Raw genomic sequence first — 11,828 nt, 5'->3', positions numbered from 1 at the left:
CGTAGGCGTAGTGCATCTCGGCATGAAGAGTTGCATTCCATGTGGTCATTTATAAAGTGAGACAACAGCCCATGCAAACGCGGCCTCTAGCGATCCTTTTTCGCCTCCTTCCAGTCGCCAAGCTGATCACTCTGGTCTTCCTTCATAGCAACGATGACATACGTGATCAGGACGACGTTGGCTACGACGGCGGCGAGACCTCCAGCGAAAGTCGAGTTGCCTGAGTTTGTTTGTCAGCATTTCCGACTCGCGTCGGCTCGGTCCATGGATTAGAACCCACCCTTGAAGAGAAAATCGACCGTCGCGAAATAAGTTCCGATGGGCATCACAATCATTGCGAGCGTGAATCCGAGAAGCTTCATGATGACATCCGTCGGCACGGCCGGGGTGATGTTGGACTTCTCGCCGGCGGCAGGGCTGGCGCCAACACGATCATCCTTCTCTAGGATGGTCTTTTCTGAAGCCACGATGCGTCGGGTAGCCATTGTGTTGTCGGAATGCCGGAGCTTGGGGCTGACTGAGTGAACAGCAGATGTGTCCCAATTATTTCACTGATATAACGGTCAGCGTGGTGATCGCAGGAAAAAAAATGAAGAGTATGACTCACACTGAAGGTGCTGGACAGAGACGATGAGTATGATGGACAGTCTCGTTATTGCTGGACGTTGGAGCTGTCGTCAATCGCAAGTCCCACCTCTTCAAGGAAGGTATGTTAGCTCACCAGATTGAGGCGTGAAGTCAAAAGACAGCAGGTACCGTTGGAGTTGACACTGTGCCGCACGGCTTTTTAATTGATGACGCGAGCCACGTGCTTACGCGCTACGGTCTCTTCTGACCGCGTCTCTCCGGTCTGCCGTGTCAACGGACGGGGGGGATCTGCCCCAGAAAAATCCCACCTAGGCCCTGCGTCGAGCCGCCATCTCCTCAAATCTCGACCGCTCCTACCAAAAAACGCCAGCAATCCCAAATTGCCAGGCCCGTCGCTCTTTCCTCGCGATCTTTGCCGGCTCAGCTCCAACAGTTTCGCCCACTTTGCGATTATAGAGTCGGTTTTCACATCCAGGAAGCGCCTGTTGAGATCTCTTTATTATTTCCCACGACACCAGCCCCCCGCTTTGTTGATCGGCCATTGTTCTCTTCTTCAACAAACCAATCTCTGTTTTCCTCTGCTGGCCACAGCAGTTTACGCCAGCCATGCCCATTCCTTGGGATCTCAGCTCTTCGCCTCCGGCGGCGGAAGAGTCTACATACAAGCGCTCAGCGCCATCTTCTAAGGCTCAACACCACAGTAGCGATGCCGACGAGCTCGCGGAGACGATTCCCTGCTCCCCTTTTCAGACACAAGCGACACAGATCATCAAGCGCAATTCACAAGCCACGCAACCGACACAACCGTTAGCACTGCAGGACCCGTTCTCGTCTCCCTCGTCGCGATCGGTGATTGAGGTTCCTGCCTCCTCGCCCTTCCAATCGAAGCCTCCGAAGCCGGCCGTAGTATCGAGCTACTTCAATCGCCTCGTGCCTGCTGGGGCCCGCTTTCAGTCTCCGGCGACAGCAAAGACCCTCAAGAGACCCGCCGAGGAGCCCGTCGTGGTTGATGATTCTTCAGACGAGGAGAGCGATAGCAAGCGCAGGGGAGATATCAGCCGGACTTCCTTCAACAAGCACGTTTCGTCTTTTCAATATGTTCCGGTCGATGAGCTCCAGGATAAGATCGAGCAGGTTGCCAACGTCGTGGGCCGTACCCTACCGACATACTGCTTTAAGGAGGCATTGGGTGCGTGTAACAACAGCGTTTCTGATGCCATTGAGTATCTGCTTGATGGCAAGCATCTCAAGAGCAAGCACAACAGCTTTGTGAGCTCTACGAAGCCGAATGTCCCAACCAAGTCCCGACTCCTCGGGCGTCACACGCCGAATCTGCCTACTCCATCACGGAGCACCACCCCTTCGCCACCGAAGCAGAAGCGACGTCGATTGATGCAAGGTCGCCGGCCTGGCAGATCTCCTGTCTCGTCCCAACAGACCCCGCAGCGGCCGCGAGACGATAATGACGGCGTGGATGAGCTTGCGGAAGACAGGGTTGACGAGCCGATTGTCATTCCCGACGATGGAGATGACGACGATTTCGACAATGAGGACGACATGAACGATGCGGTCAAGGGTAGCTTGGAGGATAAGGCTCTTCAAGTCATCAACACCAGCACGATGGAGGACTTGTCCGCCATGACGAACATTAAGCAAGACGAGCTCAAGATCATTGAAAGCAAGAGACCTTTCGACAGCATCGGCGAGGTCCAAGCCGTCACCCTCTCCAAGAAAGCAGGGGCCCGGGGTCGCAAGTCGCCCAAGGTTGCTGTCGGAGAGACTCTGGTGGATGCCATCATGGACTTCACACAGAGCGTCAACGCCATTGATGAGGTGGTTGCCGAGTGCGACAAGAAGGCCAGCCGGGTGAAGCAGGAGATGAGCTCGTGGGACCTTGATTTCAAAGGACAGAAGCGCAGCACTCAAAGTAGTGGCGATCTGCCTCCGACGCCGTCGAGCTTTCGGGGACAGAAATTTTCGGACCCTCCGATTCCTTCCCAACCAAAGTACATGGACGGACACTGCACTATGCGACCTTTCCAGTTGTTTGGACTCAATTGGATGTCGCTTTTGCACAAGAACGGCTATGGATGTATTCTGGCTGACGAAATGGGCCTTGGGAAGACGTGCCAGGTCATCTCTTTGATATGTCATCTCGTCGAGGACTTCGAAAAGAACGGCAAAGGAGAGAGACCGTGGCCCAATTTGGTTGTTGTGCCGCCTTCCACCTTCTCCAACTGGAAAGTTGAGTTTGAACGCTTCGCACCGGACCTCTCGGTACTCTCCTACCAGGGCTCTCAGGCTCAACGGAGAGAGGCTGCGGTCGAGATGCTTGAAGATCCTGAAGCGTACCACGTTGTCTTGACAACATACACGCAAGTCGGGTCAGAGGAGGACCTGGAGGCTATGCGCGAGCTCGCCCCGGCTACCGCCATCTTTGACGAAGGCCACAAGATGAAGAACCCCAAGACCAAGATCTACAGGGATTTGATCAGGATCAAGGCTGGGTGGCGAATGCTGCTTACCGGCACGCCCGTCCAGAACAACTTGATGGAGATGCTGTCGCTGCTGAACTTCATCGACCCAGAACAGTTCAAGAGCCGCATGGATCAGCTGCAGTATATGTTCAGCCAGAAGGTGACCATCCGCGATGTCAACAATGGCGCCTTCCTCTATGGTGAACGTGTGAGCCGCGCGCGCACGATTCTTGAACCTTTCATCCTGCAACGACGCAAGCAACAAGTCCTTTCCGACATGCCGGCAAAGATTTGCAATGTCGCATACTGCGATTTGGCGCCATCGCAAAAGGAGTTGTACGAGGAGTACGAACGCCTTTTCAAGTCGGGGCCAGTCAAGAAGACAAATGTCGGGCGTCAGAGCGATCAGAACAACAGCTGGATGCAGCTTCGTAAAGCTGCCATTCACCCCCAGCTTTTCCGCCGCTACTTTGATGACAAGAAGGTCGAGAAGATGGCGAATATCTTGATGAAGAAAGTACCGCAATCGGAACTGCAGCAACCCCGGATTGATCATCTGATTGGGGAGTTGCAGAACTGCTCTGACTTTGAGTTGCATCTATGGTGCCGCGACTACGATTGCATCAGCCATCTTGACGTTCCCGAAGGTTCATGGATGGAGAGTGGCAAGGTCACCAAGATGCTGGAGCTTATACACCAGTACCGGGAAAACGGCGACCGCGTGCTCGTGTTCAGCAAGTTCGCCAAGGTTATCGAGATCTTGCGGGAGGTGCTCGCTACGGACGGCATCCGGCATTGTGTTCTCTATGGCCAGACGGAGGTGGCTGAACGCCAGAGCTTGATCGACGAGTTCAACAACGACACCGACATCACCGCCTTCTTGCTCACCACCGGCGCAGGCGGCACGGGCATCAACCTGACGTCGGCAAACAAGATTATCATTTTTGACCAGTCAGACAACCCGCAAGACGACATTCAGGCGGAGAACCGGGCTCATCGTCTGGGCCAGACCCGTGACGTCGAAGTCATTCGCCTCCTAACCTCTCGCACCATAGAGGAGCTCATTTACAAGGCTTGCCAGAAGAAGATCGAGCTAGCCGAGAAGGTGACGGGTGCCGTGGACGAGGTCGCCGGCAAGGCGGCAGAGGAGAATCTGGAGAAGGAGGTACGCAAGATGATGACAGAGCAGCTCACTCCGTCATGATTGGTATGATTTCTTACGCGTGGCGTTGCTGGTGAGCCTCAGAGCTTTCTGCACCCATGAATGCCTATGATCAGCCTGTCTATCAAGGACGTGTTTTGACTTTTTGGCGGCGCGATACCACAACATTGAGAGCAAGGAACACTATCTTGTGTTAATTCATGAAGAGCGACTACCTACACGAGCATGCGTGCTAGTATTTAAAGGGGACGACGGCATGGTACGGCGGGAGTACTGTGGGAACAAGACAAAAGGAAAGGGTCATCAGCTTTCTTGCATTCTCCGTTGGAAACGGGTCTAGAAGTGCCGCAGAAAGTGGCTGCATATAGAGAATCATCAGACTTAGATGAGGTATCAAACGAGAAGACAAGCCTCAGAGGCATGGTTAGTGATCCTATCACCACATACCTCGCTGGTGTGACTTGCTATTACAGAACTTTGAACAATTGTGTAGTGAGAGGAGACGTGTCTCCCATCCACATCGATTGAGACATCTGCACAATTATGTTTTCTGTGCACTTGATGCTCCTAGTTTTGAGGCTTTCTTTGCTCGAGGACGACTATAGATTATAGTGTTATGGACGACAATGGTGGACAAAGGCGACGATAGCGAGCACACAAGACAGTGTAGTTGCTCTAGCATAATAAAAGTAGGTGGCACCTGTCTATTCATGCCAATTAATGTCTGAAAACAGAGGTATCGGCGTCATGTGTTCAACTCTGGAGGCTTGTTACAACCACCACATTCACGAGAACCCTCAAGGGTCGATAATACGACGACATTTCATTAGGTTTCGATTCGGCGAAGAAAACAAACTCATGGTACAGGTTGTCGAAACGAGCAAACACCGCAAATCCACACCGCACCTCTTCTCTCATCACCCCAATATGCAGCCAGGGGCCGGTCGTGTTTCTGAATGTCCTCTTTCTAATCCCGTCTATTTAAGCTTCTCCTCGGGAGGCGCCGCGCCTCCGGTCGTCGGAAGACCCATGAAGATCTTGAAGTAGTCCTTTACCACATTGGTCAGTCGCTGGCATCACAAGTTATAAGTTGGACGAAAGGAAACTCACGTAAATCATCCACTGGAGACCGGTCAGGGTACCAATCATGACAATACGGACGGGCAGGCCGTTCCAGAGGCCGCCGAAGCCAATGTCCTTGTAGATGCGTCCCATGGCGGCGCCAAAGGCCTCGCCCTGCTGGCGGTTCGCGTTGAGCTTGCTGACCATGACGTCGGCCGGGTGCGAGACGATGGCGCAGAGGATTCCGGCGAGGTAGCCGCCGACGAAGGAGACGCCCGTCTGGGCGGCCTTGCTGTAGTCCTTCTTCTCGCCGGGCAGGCGGGCGTAGATCATCTCGACGATGGTCTCGAACGAGGCGAACTTCATCATGGTGTAGGGGATCTGGCGACCCCACAGAGGGTAGAGACTGCATTTGGCCCCCGTACGTTAGTTTCCCAACGTTCTTTTACACATAAGTTAAACATATGTTGGTATGGCTTACCCCTTGTACAGACCACCCCAGCCCTCCTTCGCAGTCACCTTGCTGATGCCGTCGAGGGTGCCCTTGTACGGCGAGGGGATGCCGCCCTGCATGCGGACCTTGACAGCCTCAAAGGGGCAGAGGGCGATGTCGGCGAGGAACTCGGCGGAGGCGGAGGCGGCCAGGTAGACACCGGTCTTGTACTTTGCGGCGTTCTCGGCGCCCACGAGCTCCGAGTATTCGTGCTTGAAGACCTCGTAGAAGCCGTACTTGAACGCCCCCTGCGCCGAGTAGCCCCAGAAGGTCGGGCCCCAGCCGGTCATGATGCCGCGGAAGCCCTCCTTGCGGAAGATCATGCCCCATGCCTGGAAGTTGCCCTTGTACAGCTTGGAGTCGATCTGGCGGCGGACCTTGACGAGGTCCAGCGGCGTCACGGCCGTGTGGGTGAGGCCCTGTAAGACTCTTTAGCTTCCGGGTGTTGCTGCTATGGTGGGTCGATTTCACTTACACAAGCCAGCAGCCCGCCCACCGTGCAGGCAGCATAGTACTTGGCAGAGTACAGCTCAATGTGGCCCGCCTTGGCCTGGGCCTTTGCGCTGGCCTTTTCAAACTCGGCCGTCGCCTCGGCGCTCAGCTTCTGGGCCTTGACCTTGACGTCGTCGACAGTGGAGAATGCGCCGTACAGCTCCGGACGAGCCTGGTAGCGGGTGGGCATCGCCTTCGGGGCCGAGCCCGGGACTGGGGAGGCGAAGCAGCCCTTGAGAGTATCTTGTCTGGGGTAGAGAAACGACATGGCTGTGCGGATTGGGCTTGTATAATCTGTCGCAAGGTCAGCTTCTGGGTTGTCGCGGAGGTTGTTTAGCTATGCGGTCAACTCTCAAGGCAGCGGGCGGGGGCAATTGACTTGATAGGGGATGGCTAGAGTGATGAAAGTAGCATTCAGGAGGGATGACGAAATGAGGAAAGGATGACGATACCACCAGCAGCTCCAGGGAAAAGTGTCAATGAGCGCAGCTTGAATAAAGCGGAATCGGGGAACAAGAACAGCGCCGACCACCGCAATGCTAATGCTCTAATCAAAGTAGGCAGTATAAGCTTGCCCGAGCTGCGATGCTCTCGAGACCGAAGCTGAACGACGATGAAGCTTCGTTCATCCCAGACAAGAGAAAGACGTCGTCCGCGTCCCAAAGAGACAAGCACCAAAGTCACGCGAAACGCGACCGCTTGCGGCGACGAGGAGGGAATGCATCGCAAAAGTCAAAAAAGCTACCACTTACACCGATGAAGCCCTCAATAGCTCTGGAATGGAGGGGCGCTATGGCGATAAAGAATGGAAGGAAGGAGAACCGAATGCTCCGAACGAAACACGCATGGGAAGGATGAGGTAAGGCGAGATGAATCCAGAGAGAAGCAGGTTTATTAGATAACTCGATCGGTTGGTCGCACACACACACACATTACCCGGGGAAGGACATGAAGGGGCAGGATTGGTCGGGTTGAGCCGGCCAAGCCATCTACATGTCGTCGGTACATGGCCTCCTCTCGCTGGGGAAAGCTCTTGCAAGCTTGTACACGTCTTGCTAGTTTAGCTTGGGTGAGTACCCCAAGGCCTGGTGAGCTGCCAGTCGATCAACGCTGAATTGCTCGGGAGTAGCAGTGACATCACAGCGGGAGAGCTCGGGGGCCCGATAAGGAGCTTGCCTTATCGGTACCCGTCTCAAAGCCCGCTTATTGCCGATAAGGCCGGATATTGCGGGTGAGTACAATCGCGAAGGGCGCGAGATGGAGACACCTGAATCTGCGGTCAATTTCTTCGTGGTCAACTGCTCTTCAGATTCTGCAGCTGAAACCGACTTGCCTGCCCGAACCCATGGTGCTCGCCCGCTGTCATTTCCTCAAAGCGGGCAATTGAATTCTGAAGCTCACCACCCCCGGGCTTGCTGCAACACCCTTCTCCATCCCATCATGTCACTGATACTGGGAATCCACAGGCCGTCACCCCGCTGTGGAACCCCCACCTCGGTGAACCAGGCCAGCCTCCGGGCGGTCAGAGACTCAGCGAAACCTTAACAGTGAGCGCGCATGGCGCAGGGGGGTCCGAAAAAGCAAGCAAAAAAGTCTTACCCCACTGTTCGTAACCGCCGCCGACCGACGTAGTGCTTGAGTTGAAGACACTACACACCTCATCCCTCCGAAATCTTTCAGCCCTGTCGACACCGCCCCTCCAGAACCCCGCGATTGTTTGACAGCCTTACGACAAGCCCGCGACATCTTGGCCTCGTTGAAGAAACCCTCGGTAGTTGAAAATTCACAATCATGGCCGCCCTGGCTTCCAACCTCGCGGCCGCCGCGCCGACGAGCGAATCTTCCTCTTCCCCCTACGTCTCAAAATGGTCCTCCCGCTACCGCGGTGTACGTTTCCTCCCCTCCCCTTCTAAACCCACGATGACTCCGTTTCCGAAATCTCCAGTACTGACACGCGCGGGCCCAACTAGGCAACGGTAGAAGACCTCGACCCCCCGGCCGCCCTCTCCCTGACCCCCAACGACCCCATCTCCGGCGCCCTCCTCGCCGCCTTCGAGCGCGACTACACCCACCTGACCGTCGTCGACGCCCACCGCGCCCTCGTCGGCTACCTCGCCATCCCTCACCTGCAGGCCCTCCTCGACGCCGGCAAGGTCACCTCCGCCGATCCGCTGTCCAAGGCCATGGTCCGCTTCCAGCGCAAGGGCCGCAAGTACCGCGTCATCACGATGCAGACACCCCTCGAGGAGCTCGAGGCCTTCTTCGAGGGCGACGGTGTGGAGGGTCGCAAGAGCCACTTTGCGGTCATCACGGATGAGAAGAGGCGGTTCGTGCTGGGTGTTGCGACGGTGCAGGATCTGGAGGAGTTTGTCAAGAGGAGGCCGGCTTAAAGGGGGACGTCTGGTGTTCTGATGAAGAGAGAGCGTCAGAGAGAGAGCAAGGCGAAATGGGCTACATCGCAAACGGTGTGTTGGCAGGCCTCAGTGTCAGGCTACGATGGTTATGGTAGACGTCTGGCTGCATCAACTCGGGCGTTGGCGGTTCGGCATGAACCGGGGAAAGCATTGGGACCACAGCTGGGAGGCAGGCAGACGATTCAACACAGTTCTGTCGTCGCGACGTTGTTTTACACATATATACGATTCAATCACATGCTAAGATCAAAGAAATGTTCAATGACGGGCGTAATCGTTGTTGTATTCATGCTCTCAGGTTTTCTCGTAGGGGTTTCCGTACCCAACGTCTCTGCTGCGTGATCAAAACCACCTCTGGCGTGTATTGTCTTCCGATCCCGTCTTGCTATCCATGCGCTCAAATAACTACCAGGATATCCAACGCCCCATTATCCGTATTGCGCGGCACCTAAGGAAGCCAATCGTACACGAGACGGATCTCAACTCTCTTGCCGCCCTTCTGAACGAGGACGTTGCGCGCATAGCGACGCTGGCCGTCGATGGTCTGGAATCCCCAGATCTGAGTGGCGGTCCAGCCGTTGTCGATGCTCTCCACGTGGCTGTAGATGTGGCTCTTGCCGTCAGGGCCGGTGGCCTCGGCCTCACCCTCGAGCCAAGGACCCTTCTTGAGAAATTCGTCCTCAATCTCCTCTGCAGACATCCACTTGCTCTGGCCGCGCACTGAGCCGAACATCCAGTCAGAGTGCTCGCGCCACTCCATGTCAAGGCAACGGTTCTCCGTGGTGCCCTTGAGGCCGGCGGTAGCGAACTGGTCAATGTCGATGTGGGTGACGGGCTCGGTGCCGCTGCCGGGGGGAGAGGGGGGAGCCGAGTACTGCTTCACGTGGAGGGTGACGGTAGCCATGCCAACGGCCTTTCGGACCATCCAGCTGATGCCCTGGAGGGCGAGGGCGGGCTCGGGAGAGTCAGAGAGGGTCTTGTTCTGTTTGCGCGGCGGGTGGTTAGCTGGGCATCGCAGATACTAAGATTGTAGAGGCGCCGGGCGACGTACCATGACCCACTTGCCGGAGAGGTCGGCGATGGTCTTGTCCGCGGGGGCCGCCATAGTGTATGCTTGCTGCGCGTGAAGCTGCGGTGAGGTGTGTGGTAGATGATTGTTGGTGATGTTGTAGTGGGGTGAAGACAAGCTGCGGTGAGCTGTCTAAAGTGGTATGGAGTGGGTTTTGTAGAGAGCTACAAACGGATTTCAGACGGTCTTCGGTGTTAGATATAAGGTCCGCCAAGGTGAATTGACGTCGTGGCCAAGCATTCACCCAAAAGAGTCGAGAGAGAGGCCAGGCGCAAACCTAAGGTAGGCATAAAACGACATGGAATTTATCTTAAGTCGGGACGGAAAGCGCCACCGGGCTTTATACGCAATGGAGGACAGCCAGGTACCGACGCCATTCGGCAGGCACCTCCTTCCCGACGTTCATTGGATTCAGGTACAGGCGGTTCATGACTGGCACTCAAGGGGACGAATGGCAAGCGGGGCGGGGCACCGCTCCGGAGGGGATGGGGTCCTTGCTTGGCTGTCTCTCTCGCTGGGCTGGGCGAGCTCGTGAGCCGACGACCCCTCCACATTCACATGAAGCTTTTCTTCGCAGACAGCCTGCCTCGCCCAGCAAAAGTTGCAACAGCAACACTGGATTGGCCCGAGGTTCGTTTCGCACTCGCACCGCGCCTCGACGCCCACCCCTGGGAACGTTCCATTGCGTTTTTCCATGATCCATGCCCGCGCCCCCAAATTCAGTCCCAAGACCCTGGGTGCAGTGAGATCATGACCGAAAGAATCCGTCTAACTGGCCAATACCTCACGGGCTATCCAATACACGTGTGCGTTTATAGCGTCAGACCGTTCTCTGGTGGGCTCTGGTTTCCTCTCCGATTCGCAACTTGACTCGACAACATAGTTACAAATTGTCTTCATTATACCGGCGGGCTTGGTTTATGACCTGTCCAGATCTGCGCAAACAAAATAAACCCCATGATCACAGATTACAACCCCCAAGTTCGAATTCGGTCGCCCAGCCCGTTGCAAGTTGCGGGGGAACGTCGCAACCCGAAGTCCCCGACAACCATCTAAACCCCCCAAGCGGACGACGCTCGGCCGTGCGCCCATCACAACCTGGACCAACGTTTCCCAAACAGGCAGCCGAGACATGCAGACGATTGGGGAACAGACGTCAAGTTCCGAGGCTGAGGCGGCCGTGCGGACATGCGAAGACCACCAACGGTCGTCTCTTTTCGCTTCTGATGCAGCCAGCAGTCAGACAGAAATCAGAGGACAGGTTACCCGTCAATCTAAAGCAAGGCACGCACGTCGCATCGCATCACTCTTCACCTAAGCTTCTCACTTCTCACTGCACATCTGTAGAGACGCATATGCGCGCACACCCTCATCCTGCCCATCTTCCAATGACAGACGACCTACCACGAACCTCGCCCCCTCTCCCCGTCCCGTCTCCCTTACTCTGGCCAGCCAGCGGGAGCTCGGCAAGCCCATCAGCAGAGTTTCCCATCAATCTCGCACGCTGTACGACGGAAAGGTGCAGCGCAGAACACAGACAGATGCAGCAGCTTGGCTTCAATGGGACGGGGCGAGCTGGATGCTTTTTTCAGCCGCGCCTCGGCACATCCCACTCGAGCCTTACCTCGACTACTACTTCCATTCGCCCATAGGGTATATCGCACTAAATAAGCCCGTAGAGACCATCTGGAACTCATTCGTAGCCGCAGTTTGCAAGTGCTACGTCTCTGCTCCCCCATCGCCCCTCGCTCATCTGCACAACGTCGAACCGTCCCCTCGCCTCCGCGGTCAGCTTCGTACAACGAAAGAGAGCCTCTTCCCACGGCCCAATGCATCGGTCTAGTTACACAGCAGACATTGACAGCTCGTACAGCTCCAGCCGGCCTCGTTCGTGTCGCGTAGTAGGCCCAACCGAGTCGAGCTAGCGAGCTGTCTTGGGTTCGTCACGGGTGACGAATTAGATCGTGACTCGAAAAAGACGTCACAAAGCAAAACCCGCCTTCCAAAAAAGAGGTGTCAAAGGAAACCCATCAAGACTCGACCGAACCGAACCAGTCCGCCTCCGATCGCC

At 55.8% G+C, this 11,828-nt stretch overlaps 5 protein-coding genes across 5 annotated transcripts; 2 read left to right on the top strand and 3 right to left on the bottom strand.

Moving 5' to 3' along the window:
• Nucleotides 1–86: 86 nt before the first annotated feature.
• On the bottom strand, nt 87–485 carry VMA21 (Vacuolar ATPase assembly integral membrane protein VMA21; the record flags this gene model as incomplete). The annotated part of the gene is made up of 2 exons (XM_032032330.1): nt 87–220; nt 281–485. The coding sequence occupies 2 exons, from the start codon at nt 483–485 to the stop codon at nt 87–89; spliced, it is 339 nt and encodes a 112-aa protein (XP_031888221.1).
• Nucleotides 486–1,194: 709 nt separating this feature from the next.
• fft2 (ATP-dependent helicase fft2) lies at nt 1,195–4,269 on the top strand (the record flags this gene model as incomplete). The annotated part of the gene is made up of 1 exon (XM_032032331.2): nt 2,146–4,269. The coding sequence occupies one exon, from the start codon at nt 2,146–2,148 to the stop codon at nt 4,267–4,269; it is 2,124 nt and encodes a 707-aa protein (XP_031888219.2).
• A 935-nt stretch (nt 4,270–5,204) lies between these two features.
• CGGC5_v000551 (Mitochondrial phosphate carrier protein 3) lies at nt 5,205–7,121 on the bottom strand (the record flags this gene model as incomplete). Its single annotated transcript, XM_066150692.1, has 6 exons — nt 5,205–5,276; nt 5,338–5,695; nt 5,771–6,201; nt 6,258–6,568; nt 7,027–7,038; nt 7,097–7,121. The coding sequence occupies 6 exons, from the start codon at nt 7,119–7,121 to the stop codon at nt 5,205–5,207; spliced, it is 1,209 nt and encodes a 402-aa protein (XP_066009861.1).
• Nucleotides 7,122–8,065: 944 nt separating this feature from the next.
• cysB (Cystathionine beta-synthase) lies at nt 8,066–8,664 on the top strand (the record flags this gene model as incomplete). Its single annotated transcript, XM_032032334.1, has 2 exons — nt 8,066–8,161; nt 8,245–8,664. The coding sequence occupies 2 exons, from the start codon at nt 8,066–8,068 to the stop codon at nt 8,662–8,664; spliced, it is 516 nt and encodes a 171-aa protein (XP_031888229.1).
• A 472-nt stretch (nt 8,665–9,136) lies between these two features.
• Nucleotides 9,137–9,793, bottom strand: CGGC5_v000549 (uncharacterized protein; the record flags this gene model as incomplete). The annotated part of the gene is made up of 2 exons (XM_032032336.1): nt 9,137–9,670; nt 9,740–9,793. 2 exons carry the CDS (start codon nt 9,791–9,793, stop codon nt 9,137–9,139), a joined length of 588 nt encoding a protein of 195 aa, XP_031888419.1.
• Nucleotides 9,794–11,828: the final 2,035 nt, after the last annotated feature.

Source organism: Colletotrichum fructicola, assembly GCF_000319635.2.
Source record: "Colletotrichum fructicola Nara gc5 chromosome Unknown KSG_Nara_v1_contig01, whole genome shotgun sequence".
Lineage (NCBI taxonomy): Eukaryota > Fungi > Ascomycota > Sordariomycetes > Glomerellales > Glomerellaceae > Colletotrichum > Colletotrichum fructicola.
This window is presented reverse-complemented; position numbering and strand designations above follow the sequence as displayed.